At 32.4% G+C, this 18,910-nt stretch overlaps 2 protein-coding genes across 2 annotated transcripts; one reads left to right on the forward strand and one right to left on the reverse strand.

Annotated features, from left to right (window-relative positions):
• Positions 1–6,745: 6,745 nt before the first annotated feature.
• Positions 6,746–8,276, reverse strand: LOC7491489 (ethylene-responsive transcription factor ERF105). The gene has a single exon (XM_002299372.4). The coding sequence runs from the start codon at positions 7,880–7,882 to the stop codon at positions 7,019–7,021; it is 864 nt and encodes a 287-aa protein (XP_002299408.1). The 5' UTR covers positions 7,883–8,276; the 3' UTR covers positions 6,746–7,018.
• Positions 8,277–17,290: 9,014 nt separating this feature from the next.
• Positions 17,291–18,533, forward strand: LOC7491490 (ethylene-responsive transcription factor 2). The gene has a single exon (XM_002297890.4). The coding sequence runs from the start codon at positions 17,563–17,565 to the stop codon at positions 18,349–18,351; it is 789 nt and encodes a 262-aa protein (XP_002297926.1). The 5' UTR covers positions 17,291–17,562; the 3' UTR covers positions 18,352–18,533.
• The last annotated feature ends 377 nt before the right edge of the window (positions 18,534–18,910 follow it).

Here is an 18,910-nt window from a genome sequence, read left to right on the forward strand (position 1 = left end):
TTTATGTTGAATTTAGAATTTTTTAAATTAGTGATAAATTAACTATGAATACCATCAATTAAGATTGATTTGATATTTTTGAACATGAAAATAAGGTATATTAATTATGAATTAATTATTTCAATAAATTATGTGTTGTGTTGAATTTTGGATATGTTGCCGAGTTAGAGATTTTGTGTGGATTGGTTGGAATTAGCTAATAATGTTATCAAGTATGCTTGATAATTTCATGCAATAGAGCATGAATACAATAGAATTATGAAGAATTGCACATTGTAATCAATTGTAGATAAGATATTGAATTTGATATTTTCTTTGAATTGTTTTAATTTGCTATGAATCTGGATTTGATTTAATGCAATTGAGTATGAAAATATCAATTATACTTGATATCATGAATTATGTTTAATTTGGTCAAGTATGCATTGCGTTAAATTTTGGGAATTTGTTATGAATTTTGGCAATTAGGGTTGAGGTAATGCAATTTAGTTAAAATTACATCCAATTGACCAAAATCTAATTTGTTTTTTTTTTTTGAAGAATGCCTTATAATATATTTATGTTATGTCATTACAGTGACACTATTGTTCCTGATGTGAGGAATAGTATCATACATAATGGCGGAAACAGTTTGTTGTTAAATGGTAATTTAGGCATGTCATATGCGAAAATGAAAGAAATTATTTGTCATGGAATTAGGTGGAATTATAATAATATTGATGTTGAAATAACTTGGAGGTGTTAAATTGGTGAACATCAATATTATCATGTACTGATTGTATACGATAATAGTTTTAAGACAATGATTAATTTTTTCATCCAAAGTGGATTGAACATGATGATATTGTATGTGAGTAGTCGACCAAAATCTTTGTGTGTTCCAACTTCTGGTCGAAGATGTAGTGCCTCACAATCTGTCGGTCCTTCAAAGTCAGTTCGTAGAGGGAAAAAATAATTTATTGTCGGATGATTTGCTACAAAGGATTAATGATACTATGTTTGACAATCCATTCGCTGATCAACATAGGTTTGACTATTTTTAAGCCTAGTGACAATGAAGATGATGAGATGCTAGACCTGAATATGACAATAAATGTTGTTGTTGATGATGGAATAATACCTCTTGTTCCTGAATTTGAAGATGCTTCCAAGTTTACTTTTGTTGTTTCTCATGATCAGGCAATTAGTCATAGACGTTTACTAGGAGGCTTTGATTTGGAGGTTAGACAAACATTTAGCAATAAAAATGAATTGATTAATATAATTAAATGAAGGCATATTGCACATTCAGTTGGATATTAGGTCCAATGGTAACTCAATATTTGTTAAATTACAATACATACAAGCATCTGAATGTAAGTGATATTTACGTGTTGGGTTATCATAAAAATTCAGATTCATTTGAGATAACAAAGTTAAAGAGGCCACACATATGTACCTCAACCTTTGTCCAAAAAGACCACCATCAGCTCAATGCAAATTTTGTTACTAATGTTATATCAACTCTTGTGATGGATAGTATTTTAATGATGATTGTAAGCTATAAAATGAGATAAAATTTCATTACAAGTATAAATATCCTAAGACAAAGCATGGGTTGAAAAACAAAAAGTGCTTGAGCATCTATTTGGTTTACACAAGAAGTCTTTTGAGAAATTACCAAGGTTGTTGCTAGTAATAAAAAAATCAAATCATGGAACAGTTGTTGAATAGAAGCACAAAGAAAATCTTGATGATAATATAATGGTTTTTGGAAGAGTTTTTTGGTCATTTGAAACTTGTATTGAAGGTTTTACGTACTATAGACCATTGATCAATGTTAATGGCACATATTTGTATGGGCGATATGATGAGAAGTTATTGATTGTCATTGTTTTTATGCAAATAATAGGATATTCTTGTTTTTAAAACATATTATGAGTGCGTTTTCTATTTTATTGTTATCATCAATATATATATATATATATATATATATATATATATTGATTGAATATTTGACCTAAAGGTCAACAATTTGTACTAGCGGCAAGGATATATGGACATCAGTGGTCCCATTGATTTTTTTAGATGGTTGAGCCATGTCGCATGTGTACGGTGTCACAACAATCATCCTCTCGGGTCGTGATCTTTTTTGTGACGGGGAAAAGAATAAGGAATTCTTGTTTTTTTTTATCAATAAAAAATAAAGGAGACGTCACTTAGTATTCTTGTCACTAGAAACCTTAATCGGTCTCAAAGTCATGATAAGGGGACCAATTGTGTATAGGGAAGACATATCACCTCTAGTACACCTTATCTAAGGTAAGCTGTATTTTTTGTTTGTCTGATATAAACTAAGATATTATTGTGTTTTCTAGTTGTTTGTCTGTCTAAGGTTTAACAAAAGTCCTCCCCATTAAGAAGGTTATTATCTTATCAGGTTAAAGCTTAGCCATTCTAGAGTCAAAATATATATTTTGTATTTTTTTTAATATTTGGAATACATCTTATGTATAAGTTTTTAATTCTTGATATTGAGACAAACAAAATAAAAATTTTGATAGTTTTAAAATATAGGCCAAGTTTTCATGACTTTAATAAACTGGTTATTAAATCCAAAAATATATGTAAAAATAAAAAAAACTATTTTGAGATTTTTTAATATGCTAAAATATGTAAATATAATCTATTTTTTAGAGACTTGGTCATATGCAATTTAGATTAAATTGTAATTTTGAAAGAAAGATTTTTGTTATTTTTCATGGAAGAAATTCAATTTATTTAATACTGGAAATATATCTTGTATGTAGATCATAATTTTAAATATTACATAAAAAAAATAAAAAGTGAGAAATTCAAAATTAATGACAAGATGACGTTATAGAAATTTAAAAATTCAACCAAGGCCAAGCTTGGCAAAACATTTCCATTTCATATTTTCACAACTAAATTCAACAAACACCCTCTTGTAACTAACAAGTTAGAAATACCCTTTTCAGACAAACAAATTCAAAACCAAATCGTTTTAAACTTCACACAAATCAAACCAAATGCTCAAGTAAATTTCAGCAAAAACTCATCGTTCCAAAATCTAACCCAACCATTCAACAACCATACCTTCAACTCAAACTTCTCCTGATCACAAACCAATTCAATATCCACACCAATCTTCTCCTTCAATGAAGACCAAGGAGAGCCAAGGATGCTGGAATTTAATATCTCTGCTACTGTTCACGGTTGGGTCAAAGTGTTGCTGCTCATGGTTTGAACTAAACGACCACCCATGGTTGAAGATAAAACTATTTTTCTTGGCTGAAAAATTTAGTTGCTGCTCACAACCGACATTGGTGCTGTGGCTGTTCTTCAATGGAGAAAACTAGAGAAATGAGGCTGTTGAATCTTGGACTGTTGCTGCACAGATTTGTTGTGCGAAGAGACTGCCTGCTACTACTTATAGCTGAAAAGGAGAGGTAGTTCACGACAAAGATAAAGCTATCGTTCATAGCTGAAAATTTCAGCTGCTGTTCCTAACCAACGCTGGTGTTGTGCTCTGTTACTAGAATAAAGAAGGTGAGGTTGATGCCGTGAACAGGTACTGGACTGTCATTGATGGAGAAAAAGATATGAATATTTCTTGATTGATGTAAGGTTGTCAGCGTGGAGAAGAAGAAATGGACGATGCTTGGTGGTGAAGTCGTCGGTGAGGGTGAGTTTGAAAGTGGTGGCCGATTGCTGCTTATTGTGGTGGTAGAGAGACGGAGGCTGATTCTTTTAGTAAGGGTTAATTAATTTGGTGCTTCTTGTTGGTTCTGGATGGAAGGAGCTTAGGGTACTGCTGCTGGAAGGGTGGCTGGCCTTGAGTGCTGGATCGAGAAGAAGATGTTGCTAGTGCAGGAGGCTCACTACAGCTGCTTCAATGGAGCAATGAGAGTTAGGAGAGAGTTGCTGCTGCTGCTGTTGCTTGCCCAAGGTGCGGAGAAGATGACACTAGATACTGCTAAGGAAGATTTTCCACTGTTGCTCAAAGTGCAGAGGAGATGAAGGATGGAGGTTGGTGATGAACGGTTGTAATGAAGACTTTACGCACGTTTGAAGCTTCTAAAGTGGCTGAGGAGGTCATGGTGGTGCTGTAGGGGGTTGTGATGATTTGAAGGCTGTTACTGTTGCAATTTTGGTCGGGAGGCAGTATTCATGACAGTGTTCATCCTTTCTCTCTCGGGGTGAAAATGATGATTATGATCAGTTAAGTTGTCATAGAGCTTATGTATATATAATAAGATGCACAGAAGAATGAGATGTTTACATAGATTTATATTATGATTACACTGGATCAATTCATTACATGATCTCGAGTGAGTTCCTCCATCTACTTACATGCAACATGCTCAAAATATTCAAAATATTATAGAATATTTAAAATATTATAGGTAATTAAATTTTCTTAGAATTAATATGCGTTAAAGAATGCGTTTTGTTTATTGATCTTGTAATTTAACATTAATATTTTATTAATATTAAGTTGGCTTGTTTTTACCATAAGATCGAGAGGTCGCAACTATACTTTGTAATATTGATGAAGAACATGAAATATACAGTTATGCATCTTGGTGGTTCAATATTTACCGCAATAGACTTGATAATCTTGGAGAGAAGTTAACTTTTGAGGATGCGGTGGCAGAAGACGAGGCTACTCAGGTAGGAACAGTATGCAGTCGTGCTATTAATGAGTCCAGATCATCCAGTAGACAACATAAACATAGCTAAATAGATATGTTATGTTGATATATTTTGAGATTTCAATTACTAGAATATTATATTATATAAATATTTCATATTTGTCTTGCATGTATATATGTTTATTTATTTGCATTCTTGAGGCCATTTGTGATTATAAAATGTGAAAATTTGTTATATTTGGTTATTAATTGTGGTTCTTTGTATGTATTTTAAAACGAGATAAAATTTTGGATGTAGTTCCTAAATAAGAGAAACTTTGTCCAAATTTTGTTAAAATTGGAAATTTTCTTACTCTCTAAAATCATTAACTAAGTTAAATGTAAAATTAACAAAATAAATAATAAATCTCATAAGAACTATTTTTTGTTAGATTTAGATGTAGGAGAATTTTGTTACTGTATTTCCACGGAATGGCTAAGAGGCTACTAAAATTTAATTGATGTCACGATTATGAAATGCGACATCAATTAATATTCACGGTTTAAAAACGTGACATAAATTACATGTCACATTTCTGAACCGCGACATGAATTAAATGTAACGGTTATGAACTATAACATTTCAAAGCTGTGATTTCGCTAAATCTTTTTGTTGTTGTGTTAATTAGCCTATTCTTTTTTGACTTTCTATGCTAATTACTCAATTTGACCAAGTATTTCAGATAATTATCCATAATATATAACAATTAAATTAATTTTCCAAAATTGTCCTTCTTTAAGTTCCAATTAACTCCATTCATCTACTTGTGAAATCCTTACAAAAATAGGTTAAAACAAGGAAAAGAGACTCTACATCTATGGTTATTCTAAAACCTCAAATTAGGAAGGACAAGGAGATGATGTGCATGTGAAAGCAAAAATGTCCTTGAAGTTTGGTGTTCATGTGCTACCAGTTGAGCTACAGAAGTTGTACTTTAGAAACATATAGAGAAGGAAGTGATCTGCTTTTAGTAATTTCTCAATTCACTTTCTTATCATGCTTTTCTCTAGTAATTAAGATCTTCAAAAAGATACTTTTTAATCAACTTTTTATCGGAGCTTAGTTGTGTTTTGATATTTCAAAAAGAGGAGGAAGAAGAGGTTGTAAAGAAGAAGATGAAAGACACACATTAATAGAAACATTAGTCATTTATATGGTAGATAAAAATTCTCTCTTAGCTAATACTTACTTGAGCCATGTATAACAACTTCTTAAGGAACATGGGTTCGAAATAATAATAATAATAATAATGGAAAATTAATTTTACCTACCTATAATTTAATCACAATTATACTTTGCTTTATAATTTTAGAAATTACAATTTACATTATGAGTCAATTTAAAAATTTAAAACAAGATAAAAAAAAATTTATTTTTTTATATAATATAGCATAAACACACAAATAATAGACCAGTCATTCAAAATCGATCAATAACGAACACAAAATCTCAAAAATCCAAAATCTCTTGAATCCCATGTCAAAATCACCATTAAAATTTAATAATTTTAAAAATCTCAACGAACACCATCACAACATTCAACCCACCAACCCCAATAAATTTAAAAGAATATGGACAAAGTATAAAAACAACTATAACCTATAAAAACAACCCTTCACTTTCTTCTATAAATATTTCAAACTATTCTATTGATTTTTTTTTGTACGCATAAGTGAGAATGTAAAATGTTATATAACCTATAATATAATTAAGCTGTAATTTTTAAAAGAATAAAGACAAAGTATAAAAACAACTAAACTATAGAAAGGGGAGAGTAATTTTCCATAATAATACCCAATTAGCCCATCAGCAGGATGGTTAGGCAACATTCACCTAAGCTTCCATGTCTGCTTCAAAAACTTTCTTCCGACAATTGAAATATATCCCCCGCATAAGAGTTGTGCAGAAAATTGCTAATTAGGGTCCATGAATCCATGGAGAGTTGGTGGTGAAGGAGGCTCTTGTGTATGTAATTTTTTAGTGTGATTGACTTTCTTAAAACTTGATTAATATGGATTAGTTTTGGTATATGATTTAAGTAAAAAAAAAATAACAATAAAAGTCCATTTCATTGAATAAATGCAATCAAAGAACAAATACAATCTTGCAAAACTTATCTTCAACAAACACAATCTATTAGTTGCGTCTAGAACCCTACTAGGTATATATATATATATATATATATATATATAGAGAGAGAGAGAGAGAGAGAGAGAAACTTCCTCATCACTACGTGATCTGTGACACTTTTTGGCCAACAGAAGTTTCCTAAGTTAGTAAACAACAAACCAACCACCCAACCGACATGTCGACCCTCTCTCCTTCAAACAACCATGAGCCTTGAATATCCAAATGAAGGATGTGGAGATAACGGCGATAATGGTGGCACACTAAATATCCCCATGGTTTCACCATCCCAAAACCCCTTCCAACTTGACGGCGTTAATGGACCCGAGGCAACCGCTTTGACCTCACTTTCCGGTGAAGAAGTCTCCCTCTTCACCACCTTATTAGTGATAGAATTAGTACCTTCCACGCTACTCTTTATTCCTTCAAACTTTCTTTTCTTGCAAGAAGTTTCCAAGAATTGTTCAGGTTGTTGAGAATTCGACTTGCCAGCTTCAAGAGGGAAATTCAAGATCGCTTTGCTTCCTCGTAACCTGAAAGCAGCGCTATCATAAGCTTTGGCAGCTTCAATGGCAGTATCAAATGTTCCAAGCCATACACGAGCTCCTTTTTTGTTAGGGTCACGGATCTCCGCTGCATATTTTCCCCAAGGCCTACGCCTAACACCCCTGTAATGCCTATCTTGTTCACTAGACAAATCTGTCTTGTTCACCACTGGCTGTGCTACTTGTGGGTTCATGTTCAAGGTTGCTGGTGGAGGTATGGCTATGTCCTTGATCATGGATGGTTTTCTCTGGCTTAGAGAAGTTGAAGACTTTGGTGAGGAATATTGAGGCTTGGATTCAATGCTAGATTGAGTTTGCAGCTTGAATTGTGGTTGATCAAAGGGATCAAATTCTGTTGATTCAGACTTGATGTAGTAGTCATCAGTAGTACTGGTGGTGGAAGTGCTGCAAAGATCATCAAGATTGGAGATGAAGCTGTCCATGGAAGCAAAGTCAGTCAAGAGGTGTTGCCTAATGAGTTCCAATGTTGAAGCTTCATGATCAAAAGATGCCATTACAATTGAGAGAGGGGTAGTTTCTCCTCTTTTCTTTTCTAAGTGGCTACTTCTTAAAGGAGAAATAAAAGATGGGAGGGAAGTTGCAAAACTAAGATTGGAATTTAAAGAAGAGGAGAGAAGGGAAGGTTTGAATATTTTGAGTGGAAATGAGGGAGTGACGAGCGTGTGTATATATATATATATATAAAGGGTAGAAATTTGAGAAGCAAGAAAGATAGAGAGAGGGGGGCTTCATGGGAGGTTCCTGGGAAGTAAGAGGAAGCATCATAATTCATATAATCCAAAGTTGAATTTGGAGTGGTGGGTCTAGGCTGCCCCTCTTGTCTTGTAGTGGACATTATTCTCTCTTATTGGGATTTTGTTTTGAAAAATAATTTGCTGAAAGTTCCAGGACAACAGCACAGGTTTAAAAAAAATATTTGAATCTGTTATTTAGAATAGGGGTTGTATTTTATAACATGTTTTTGTATATAACTATTATTTTAAATAATAGATATTGTTTGTCATATATAAATGTTATTTGAAATAGTGATTATATTTCATAATATATTTTTATACATAACTATTATTTAAATAGCGGTTGTTTAACATGTTTCAAGATATTTTTATTTTGTAAATTAATTAACTTAAATAAAAGTCAATTTAAAATATTATAAAAATTTAATGGTTAAAAGATAAGATTCAAGATGTATTGACTAAAAGATGAAATTCCAGATCTAGTAGCTAAGAAAAAAAAAAAAGGTAATGTGGCATGAGAGAGAAATGGAAGAAGAAAAAAGAAGGAAAGAAAGAATGAGTCATCAGGAACACACAAGGGTTCCGCTTTCGACACACTTGGTATTTTTAGAAAGATCTTAACGAAATAATTCTAGCTACACCTTGAAAAAACACCAAATGAGATATTAATTAACTCGGAACAAAACCCATAACAAATTACGACCACGTTTGGTGGTTTTTCAAGTGGTGATTAGAATTCTCTCGTTAAGATCTTTTTAACAGTACTGAGTGTGTCGATCGAAAACAGAGCTATGGTGTGTTCCTGATAACCCATTCTTTCCTAACCATTGAATTTTAAATCTCATTTCTTAATTATTAGATCTTCTTAAAATTTTATGTTGATTTTTAATAAATATTAATTAAATAAAAAGAAACATGAGTTTTGAAACAATAGTTATTTTCAACGGTGGTTCTGTTCAACGCTATTTTCAACAATATATAATTATATTCAAATTATATTATTTTTCTAATATTTTTATAACATGTGTTGTTTTCTAAAACTTCTATCAATCTTATAGTATTTACCGGTGGTGGTGGTGGTGGTGGTCCATGCCTTTTTATGAACGACTCTGTTTCCTGGTTGCTTCGGACCACAACCCATAAAACGATAAGATTGCTTTGGCCTTCCCTTGTTAAAAAATGATGAGGTTCAGTACTGCAATAATTCTGCTTTTTTTTCCCCCTTACAATAATGGTTTGGATAAGGTATCTTTCCCTTCATGTAATGAAGAGTTTGGAAGAAGCACTAGCCTGTCTTCATTATTTATGCAACAATCAAATTGTGCCCAATACAGTAGAATAACTCCAATATTTTGTTGAAAAGATTTGATCATGTTTTCCCCTTACAACTCAGCAAATAAATTAAAATCTTACTCGTGTTTTTTTTTTTAATTTCTTGCTCGAACAAATAAATTATTGTTCTCCTACAAATAAAGAACTTTTATATATCATGTTAAAAATAAAATCTTATTTTGATCAAATTTTAGAGAATAGAATGTTTCTAAACTATTTTCCTAATATCAAGAAAAAAAATCTTTTTTCGGTACGAATCATTTATTTATAAATTAGAAAAATTTATTCTGATAACATCTTTAATTTGAATACTAAATAATGATGATGATATAATATAAGAAATAAATTCATTTACATGCCACGAATATATATATATATATATGCGCGATTAATGTTCTCCAAGTCCCATTGACATTTTTGGATCGTTGAGCATAATAACAACAGCTAAGATAAATTAAAAGAAAGAAGAAAAGTTAATTGTCACGTGAGAGTTGATTATAAGAATCTTCAATGGTTTTTGAAGACTTGGCAGGTAGGTTTGGTTAATTAATTGAATAAATTGAAATCCCAGGAGGAGATCAGATCAGATTTACAATTTCAAGATAACAACATGGCTAATTAATGGCGATGACTCTTTAACCTTTATAAATGTTATATTCAGTCTAGGTAGTAGTAGATCATGGATAGACTTATTACCTCTTTCATTCATTGATCATGGACGCGTACGTAAGCTGCAAGAATCCCTTTTTCTTTAAAAAAAAAAAAAAAGAAATTTTTTAAAGTTCAACTTATTGACTCTTTGACGACAATGTTTCAAAATTGCTTCAATCTTGTATTTGAAGAAAATAAATTAACTCAAAGAATTTGACATGTGCTGTGATCAAATCATTGGAAGAGCACGAAAAGTCTTGCAGCTGAAAAGGAGTTTTTTTAATCTTCTAACTTAACGGCCAAGTGAAATTGGCAAGCAATACTAAAAATGGCAGATTTCACGCTTTCTATGTCTCATGGAATACGCCACCAAGTTTCCTCACAAATGGTATAATTTTTTTGCTATATTTCTCTGTCAATTACCTCATTCGACCTTCTTGGATCCTTCTAGTTTGGGCTTGTCTGTTCTTAGAGACGTACATGCATGTCAGCAGTTCATTATTCCAGGTCGTTGAACTAATCCAAAGACAAGTATCGTTAAAAATAACTAAAAACCAAAAACCAACCATGTCAGCAGTTCACATTGAGAACGGCACCGGAAAATTGAAAACGTACGTTGATCAAAACCAAGACTCTAAAGACCAGATTCAAAAACCATGTGGTTTGAATATTGACTTCCCTACAGAGAGCAGAGCTTTTCAACAATTAATTTCTTCGTTGTTTATTTCTGCAACGAAAAGCAAACGAGCTTGCCTTGGATGAAGTTGCCATCATCCACTTGCCGGTCCCAATCCTATCAACTTGCCAACAAGCTGGTCTTGAATTGTGGCCATGGCGTGGACCCTCGTGATTTAGACACTGAACTTGGACACGCACGCACACACTCTCTCTTTTAAGATTAATGATGGTGTTTTTCTCTCAATGTATAGCTGTTATTATTTGTCTGGACTGATACTGGTTCTATTAACCATTGACAACGACCCTCCGATCCTTCTATTTAAATATAAAGCCGGTAGGAATCCGGTTGCTTAACGTAAGAGAAGACGTTTGATAGCGACGGGGTTGACGTTGTTGAGGCGTGTGGTATGTCGTTCAGCTGTCATTCAAAGGCCCAGTTTGTCTTTTCAGCCCAACCAATATTCAACTTTGATGAAGCCCATGGCATGGCTGAAATCTTATAATTAATTAAAATTACAAGTTTTTTTACATATCTGTAAATCACATTAAAAAGGGGCGTCATTTGTTTTAGAATTATCCCATAAAAAATTAATCTCATTAACATATTCCAAAAAAATATTTAGCAAATTACGTCAATTCAATCAACGAGAGCAATTAAAATCAATTCTAACATAGAATCGGTTTCAAAAAATACATAGATAATTTCAGTTTTCTAAAGAAAAAATTAATAATGTTTGAAGAAACCATCTATACCCTTAATTTCAGACTTGAAGCATTCATTTATAACACATTAAAGTTTTTGGAGAGCAAAATAAAAATTCAAAAATTTCTCTTTTTTTTTTCTTCTAAAATTAAGAACGTTTTTAAGCTAGCTTTTGTATATCCAAATCAAATCATTTACCTCCAAGTTTGTGAATTTAAGATTTTTTTTTGCATAACCTTCACATAAACTCATATCATAATGGTAATATAGGACTAATGAAGTGTTGGTTTAGCAGTTAAGACACTGTTATATCCCTACAAAGATGAAAATACAAGTTCGATTCTCAGGAAATATATTTATTGGATGGAGCAACTACGAATCTCTAACGGAACTAGTTTCATTCTTTAAAAGAGTGTGAGTATATCCGAATAAAAACACATGGTAATATAGGAAACAAAGTAGCTAACTAATGACTGGAGTCGAAATGACATGATGACGTGAACATTTAACCTTAGATTAATTCGTAATTAATTCTCTATAGATTTTGTGTGCGGTAGAACTTGGTGAATTAGTTAAGAAGAGTCCATTCTGGGAGTTGCCTTGACTTTTAGAGCGTGTTTGATAGTGTAGTTGCGGGTAATTTTTAAATAACTTTTCATGCCAAAATGTATATCAATTATGTTTTTTTATTTTTTAAAAATTATTTTTGATATCAGCACATCAAAACGATCCAAAACATACAAATCATATTAAATTTTTTGGGAACGCAGCCGCAGCCGCGTTCCCAAACGTTCCCATTAGGAACTCAAGGCAGGCATTCGTTTTTCTACGTGATTGAGGTTGATTTTTAAAATATGTTTTATATTTTTTAAAAATTATTTTTAATATTAACATATTAATATAATCTCAAAACATTAAAAAGATATTAATTTAAAGTAAAAAATAAAATAAAAAAATTAATTTTTTTTAAAGATATTTTTAAAATACAAAAGAGACGGTAGAAACAGCAACGGCGCGGTGCTGTGCGCGCATATAGAGACCAAAACAGTGAGCAGAGAAAAATTTGAGGCAAACACCATGACCATATAATTGCATCATACTCTTCAACTTCAGCCGTTTGAATAATTGAACATTAATTGCATCTGGCTCTATATAGCACGTGTTTGGTCTCTCTACTTTTCTTGCTTGACATTTCAACCAGAAGCTTGCAACTTGGAATTAAATATTGTTTTTTCAAATCTGAATTATTATTATTATTATTATACTGATCCATGCATGGAACCCCAGAGAGTCTCAGTACTTTACAGCTTGAGAACTTTTCTTTTCGATCGGTCTTGACAATAAAGATGCATGTGGGTAAAACTTTTGAACACCAAAACCACCCCTCCCAGCTAGATTTCTTGAGGATGACTAATATTTAAACCTAAGGGAGTGTCGGTATTACTGGATAAGGATGGATTGGATAGAACAAAAATCAATTTTTATATTGTGAGAAAAATTTCTTGAGCGCATGTATTGTTATTTATAAAACGACTATTTAATATTCTTCGTTTAAATATATTTTTCTAAAAATAAATTAAAATCAGTGGCCAAAATCTATCAAACTCTCCCTCTCATAAAGTTAACCATTTAAGTGGTAACTCAGTAATAAAAGTTTGGGACTAAGAGGTTTGCTCCCTCTGTGATCTCAGGTTCGAGCCCTGTGGTTGCTCATATGATGGTCACTAGAGGCTTACATGGTCGTTAACTTCAGAGCCCGTGGGATTAGTCGAGGTGCGCGCAAGCTGGCCCGGACACCCACGTTAAATTAAAAAAAAATCAATAAAAAATAAAAAATCCCAAACCTAACACATTCCCAATTCTTTCATTTCATCTCCAGAAACCTGAACTTTAAAATCTCTTCCAAATAGTTTAATGGCCTCATCGTTCTCTTTTCCATAACTCAATGACAGCCTTGCCTTCTCCCTTTCTTCCCATTCTCTTCCTACCATACTCAAAACCATCGGCTGATCTTTCCTCTCATTGCCTCGCTCTCATTTCTGACACAATGGGATTTACCTTTTTCCCTCGCATCATCGAACAAGGTTTTAGAATGATGGTTTATGGTGGATCAATGAATTATGGGTTTGCAATACCTTGGGTTTTGATTAGGTTAATTATTAGCGGGTCTGTTGAGGAATTGAATCGTGAACCTGAACGTGATTTGAAAGAAGGGAATTTGTATTTTGTTGTTCCTTCTAGGTAATTTTTTTTAATTTCTTGATTTGATTAAACTTTCCTGGAGTTTGAATTGGCGTGGATTAATTATTGGGTTTTTGAATTTATGTTAATATTTTTTTTAATTAGCAATACTAACTCATAAAAAAAAACATAAATCGTTATTAGCTAGTTAAGTATAAAAATAATGTCTCAATTAACATAAAAAAAATTATGGATTTTGTTTAAAATAAAACAATATTTAAATAAATGCTAATAATGATTTTCTAAAAAAATATATTTATTCATTATATTATAAACAAAATTAAAAATATATATTTATTCATTATATTATAAACAAAATCAATTAAACTTTTGGATTAAAATATATGTTATAATGTACCCTTCAAACATCAGATTAATATCTACAAGCATAAAATATGATAAATTGTCATGTTTAATCCAGATTAAGACACATCAAACATAAAATAGGATAATTATTTGTCGAATCCAGTTTTATCCAGTGTAATCAATACCATCCAGCATATCATACAACCAGCCAGAAATATCCATTGCTGAAAATATCTATTGCCACTTTAACGGCATGACTTAGAATTTCAAGATTTTGGGTGTCATGTTCTACGATATGTACTCTAGACTCTGGAGCCGACAGGGCTTATTCTTTATGGTTTTTTTTGTCGTGTTGTACAGATACATGGAAATAAAATCACGCCCTTGATCTACCACCGTATATTAATTTTTTTAACAAATTTATTCTCAATTTTCAGTATTTAACAACGGTTGAGATGTAAGGTTATTTTGGAATGCACTTAATTATCTGTTGTGTTTTATGACCGTGATCTTGACTTTTTTTATTTATTTATTTTTCCCGAATTGATAGGTTTTGAGTTATATATACAGTGAGATATATAGCCATTTTTATCATAACTTGTTCCATTGAAGAAAACCATATACAATCATCACCAAATTATATCTGCTTTTAATTATGATGTTATATTGACTTTGTGATTTGGTTGGATTTAAAAGCAGTCACATTATTTTATATTTTGATTTTCTATGTAGTTAATTTGCATTTTAAAAAGGTTTTAAACAGCGTTAAAAGGGTTTGGTTAATATTCAGTATAAAAGAAATGAAATTAGTGGGGATAAAAATAATATATCTTTTTAAACTTTACATTTTAAAATTATAAAAATTCATTAAACCCTAAATTATTCAGTATAAAAGAAATGAAATTAGTGGGGATAAAAAGTAATATATTTTTTTCAACTAAAAGCAATTTTATTTTTTATCTCAGAACACTAATAAAATACACACAACATCATCAATTAAATATTATAACTTATATAATCGCAGTAACATGATATATAGTGTGAGTAAAAACTATAATTTCTAGATTTTACAACCCTAAATTATAAAGAAAGAAATTATAATTTTTAAGTCCTCAGATTACACCTTTAATTGTAGAGAGGGCTATCGTATATTTACAAAAGAATTTAGTCCAATCATCTTCGAAAAATCATTATTTAAATAGAAGAAAATATCCATATTATAAAAAAATCATTATTTAAATAGAAGGGAAATATCCTAAATATAAAAAATCATTAATTAATTAAATACCAGGAAAATATCGTAATTATAAAATATTTGGCATTGTTAATGACAGCCACAAGAAAACATGTGGAACGAAATTTTCCGTTTTGGATAGCGACATAGTACCCTGTAGTTGTCGGTTGCAATTAGGATTGGCCTCGTTTCGTTGCTCTTATCCTCAGCAAGCCATGGAATCATGGCAAGGGCTGGTGCATCCGTACAACGTCCCTATCATGCGCTGTCCCATGGCTTCTCATTTAATGGCTTTTACAAGGTACATTCTTTTTTTAGATAGAATCAAGTTGCCAATTGTACCCAGATGAACGACAAATAATCGTATGTGCAGCCAAATAGTATGATAAGATTCTTCCTAGGTGTTCTGGAATTCTGTTCAAACAGTATTTTATAAGAACCTAAGTTGTTATTTAAAATTATTTTTTTATTTTTCAAATCATTATAATATATTAATATTATTTAATAGCATTTTAAAAAACAAGCATCCAATGTGTAACTTCACTTTAATTCTTGAAGAAATATGATAGGTTTTCTTATGAACTAAAATTATTGATTTATTGGTGCAGTAAATCTTAATATTATTACCAGTTATTTTATTAAATTTATCTTATCTGATTGGTTCGATCTACGTATATAAAATAAGTAGGTCTTGTAATTTTTAATAATGAGATTAGATTTTCAATGTCTTGTGAGATTAATATAAGCTGCATGATTCTTGTAAAACTAAATGATGTGAAAAGCTTGGGATTAAAGGGTTTAGATAGTTCTGTGATAAGAGCTTGTGACTAAGGGGTTTGCTATCCATGTGGTCTCAGGTTTAAACCATGTGATTGCTAATATGATGGTCACTAGAGGCTTATATGATCGTTAATTAACTTTAGAGCTCGTGTGATTAGTCGAGGTGCATGCAAGCTGATCCGGACACCCTACCCACGTTAATAAAAAAATTATGTGAAAAGCTAAACAAACTATGCTTAATTGACAAGAATCATTAGATCATTGCAATATATATATATATATATTATCTTAACGCATGCTTTCAAGTCTTCGAGTGCTTTGCAACGATGTTGCCTCTTGAATATAGTCGGGGGAAGGGGACGAGGTTCCGTTCTGCCTCTTGAATCTAGTTTAGGAGTTGGAAATACGCAAGAGACAGCCCCTACCATGCACTAGATAACAGCCCTGTGTCTGTTTGGTAGTGGGATTGAAGCAGTGCAAAAATGTGTTTTAAAAACATATTTAATTTTAAAAAAATATTAAATTGATATTTTTTTTAATGTTTTTTATTTGTTTTGATATGCTAATATAAAAAATTATATTGATATATATATTTTAATTAACTCGAGAGGATGAATCTGATACGTAACTCAAACCTGATGCTGGACCCAGCCTTCATTCAAGATTTATAACTATGCTTGTGACTAGCTTTCCTAATCCAGATGTATGCATATTAACGGACCGACACAATAGTTGTTACAATATGTCCTAACAAATCCATCAATCAAACAAAACCCACTGATGAAGGACTAGCCAGTCCAAGTTTTATTTGTTATTCTAATGACCATCATATTTTTGGCCAATTTTGGACACCAAAACTAAATTAATTTAAATCTTGGTATTATAATATTTAACTCTTGCTTTTTCTTTAACAATTTCGCTGTTCTTCCCTGTGAAGCTCATTTCTTTATACGGACACTACCACCTCCACGTCACCCACAGATATTATTTTGCAAGATGCTCTCCCTCAGCTCATGGGTAGTGGCGAATGGATGACATAAGCTGGTGAAATCACACCCCCACATTATCAACTACGGGACAACAACCCTTCTCAATTTGCCCACTTGTGCATTGAAATTTCATAAAAAACACAAAACTAAGAAAAAGGGAATTGTCACATTGGCACTAACAATAAAAAAATATTTAAATATAAATGTTAAAAATATCATCACCTACTTCTCCGTCCAGCATGTCTCTCCCTCTATATCCCCAACTATTATATGTCTATATGTATATAAATGGACAGACAGACAGACACACACACACACACACAACACCCCCAACTTCATCTCACTTGGATTCGTCATTCTTTCAATTGGATTCTGTCATTCTTTCATTTTTCTCTTCTTATCCCATCAGAATAGAGAAAATTTGCAATTTCTATATTCCAAAAACTAACCCAACAAAACATATATACCTTCCACCTTGATTTAGTCACTCCGAGAGAGAGAGAGAGAGAGAGAGAGGAGAAGAAAAATGAACGAGATTAGCTCATTGTGTGAGTTCAGTGCTCTGTCTCATCATCATCAGCATAGAAGTACAAGCTTTAATTCTCTTATTTCTTGCTTAAACGAGACATGGGGTGACTTGCCATTAAGGGTTGATGATTCTGAAGATATGGTCATTTACAATTTCCTCAGAGATGCTGTTTGTTGTGGATGGTCTCCGTTGGATTTGAGCACTTCAACTACCACTACTTCTTCTACCACCACCACCACCACGACGACGACGACGACAATAACAACTAATGTTGTTAAAGCCGAGCCGAAAGATGAGCTGGATCTGGAAGCCGAGCCCATTAAATTGGTTCAAGAATCTAGCTTGAATATGGAAGCTGTTGTTACTAAGAAGGTGGTGACTAAGGGAAGACATTATAGAGGAGTGAGGCAAAGGCCGTGGGGGAAGTTTGCGGCTGAGACAAGGGACCCAGCTAAGAATGGCGCGAGAGTGTGGCTTGGGACTTACGAGACGGCAAAGGAAGCGGCTTTGGCTTATGATAGAGCGGCTTATAGAATGCGTGGCTCAAAGGCTCTCCTTAATTTTCCACACAAGATTGGGTCTAATGAGCCGGATCCGGTTAGGATCACTGCCAAGCGTCGACAGCCAGATACAGGTCTGACGGCTGTGGATACTGGCTCGGCTAAGATGAGGAAAATGTTGGTGGATGAGGGGGCTGAGTTGGAGAGGGGGGTGGGATATAGTGTTTTTCAGGTAGGACACCATAAGGGGTTAATGCCAGTTGGCGAGCAATTATTGGCTAGTTAGAGGAATGAGGAATGGTTAATGTTTTGAATGTGAATACACTGAGTTTTTTCTTTTCCCTTAATGGAATGGTTTTTTGTATTTTTGATGTAGATGCAAGTACACAAGTGAAATAGTTGAAAACATTACCAAAAATAATTATTTTCCTGACATTTAAATAAAAGCAAATACACAGTTGCAAATGACTTATTACATGTATGAATTTTTTAACGGTTACTAATTAAAAGAGGTATGGAAATTGTCGTATCTAGCTGGCACCTCGAAATAATGAAAATTTAGAAAATTAAATAATAGATAAAACTTATCATCTTTATGATAACTAGGCTAGTCAACAATCTAATTTTTTTTTTGTCTAAATTTAAAATGGGTTTTAAAAAAAAATTCTTTGAGATTAGGGCTTGGCCTTAAAGCCTAATCCTAATCCTCACTTCTCCAATGCGAATGCGGGATTCGAAGGGTTGGATCTAAAGGGATTGTAAATGTTAAACTAGGTTTTTGAATTTATGTCCTCATTATGTTTTAAATTTAGATTATGAGTCTTCGCTCACTCTCAATGAATTTT

This window comes from Populus trichocarpa, chromosome 1, assembly GCF_000002775.5.
Source record: "Populus trichocarpa isolate Nisqually-1 chromosome 1, P.trichocarpa_v4.1, whole genome shotgun sequence".
Classification (NCBI taxonomy): domain Eukaryota; kingdom Viridiplantae; phylum Streptophyta; class Magnoliopsida; order Malpighiales; family Salicaceae; genus Populus; species Populus trichocarpa.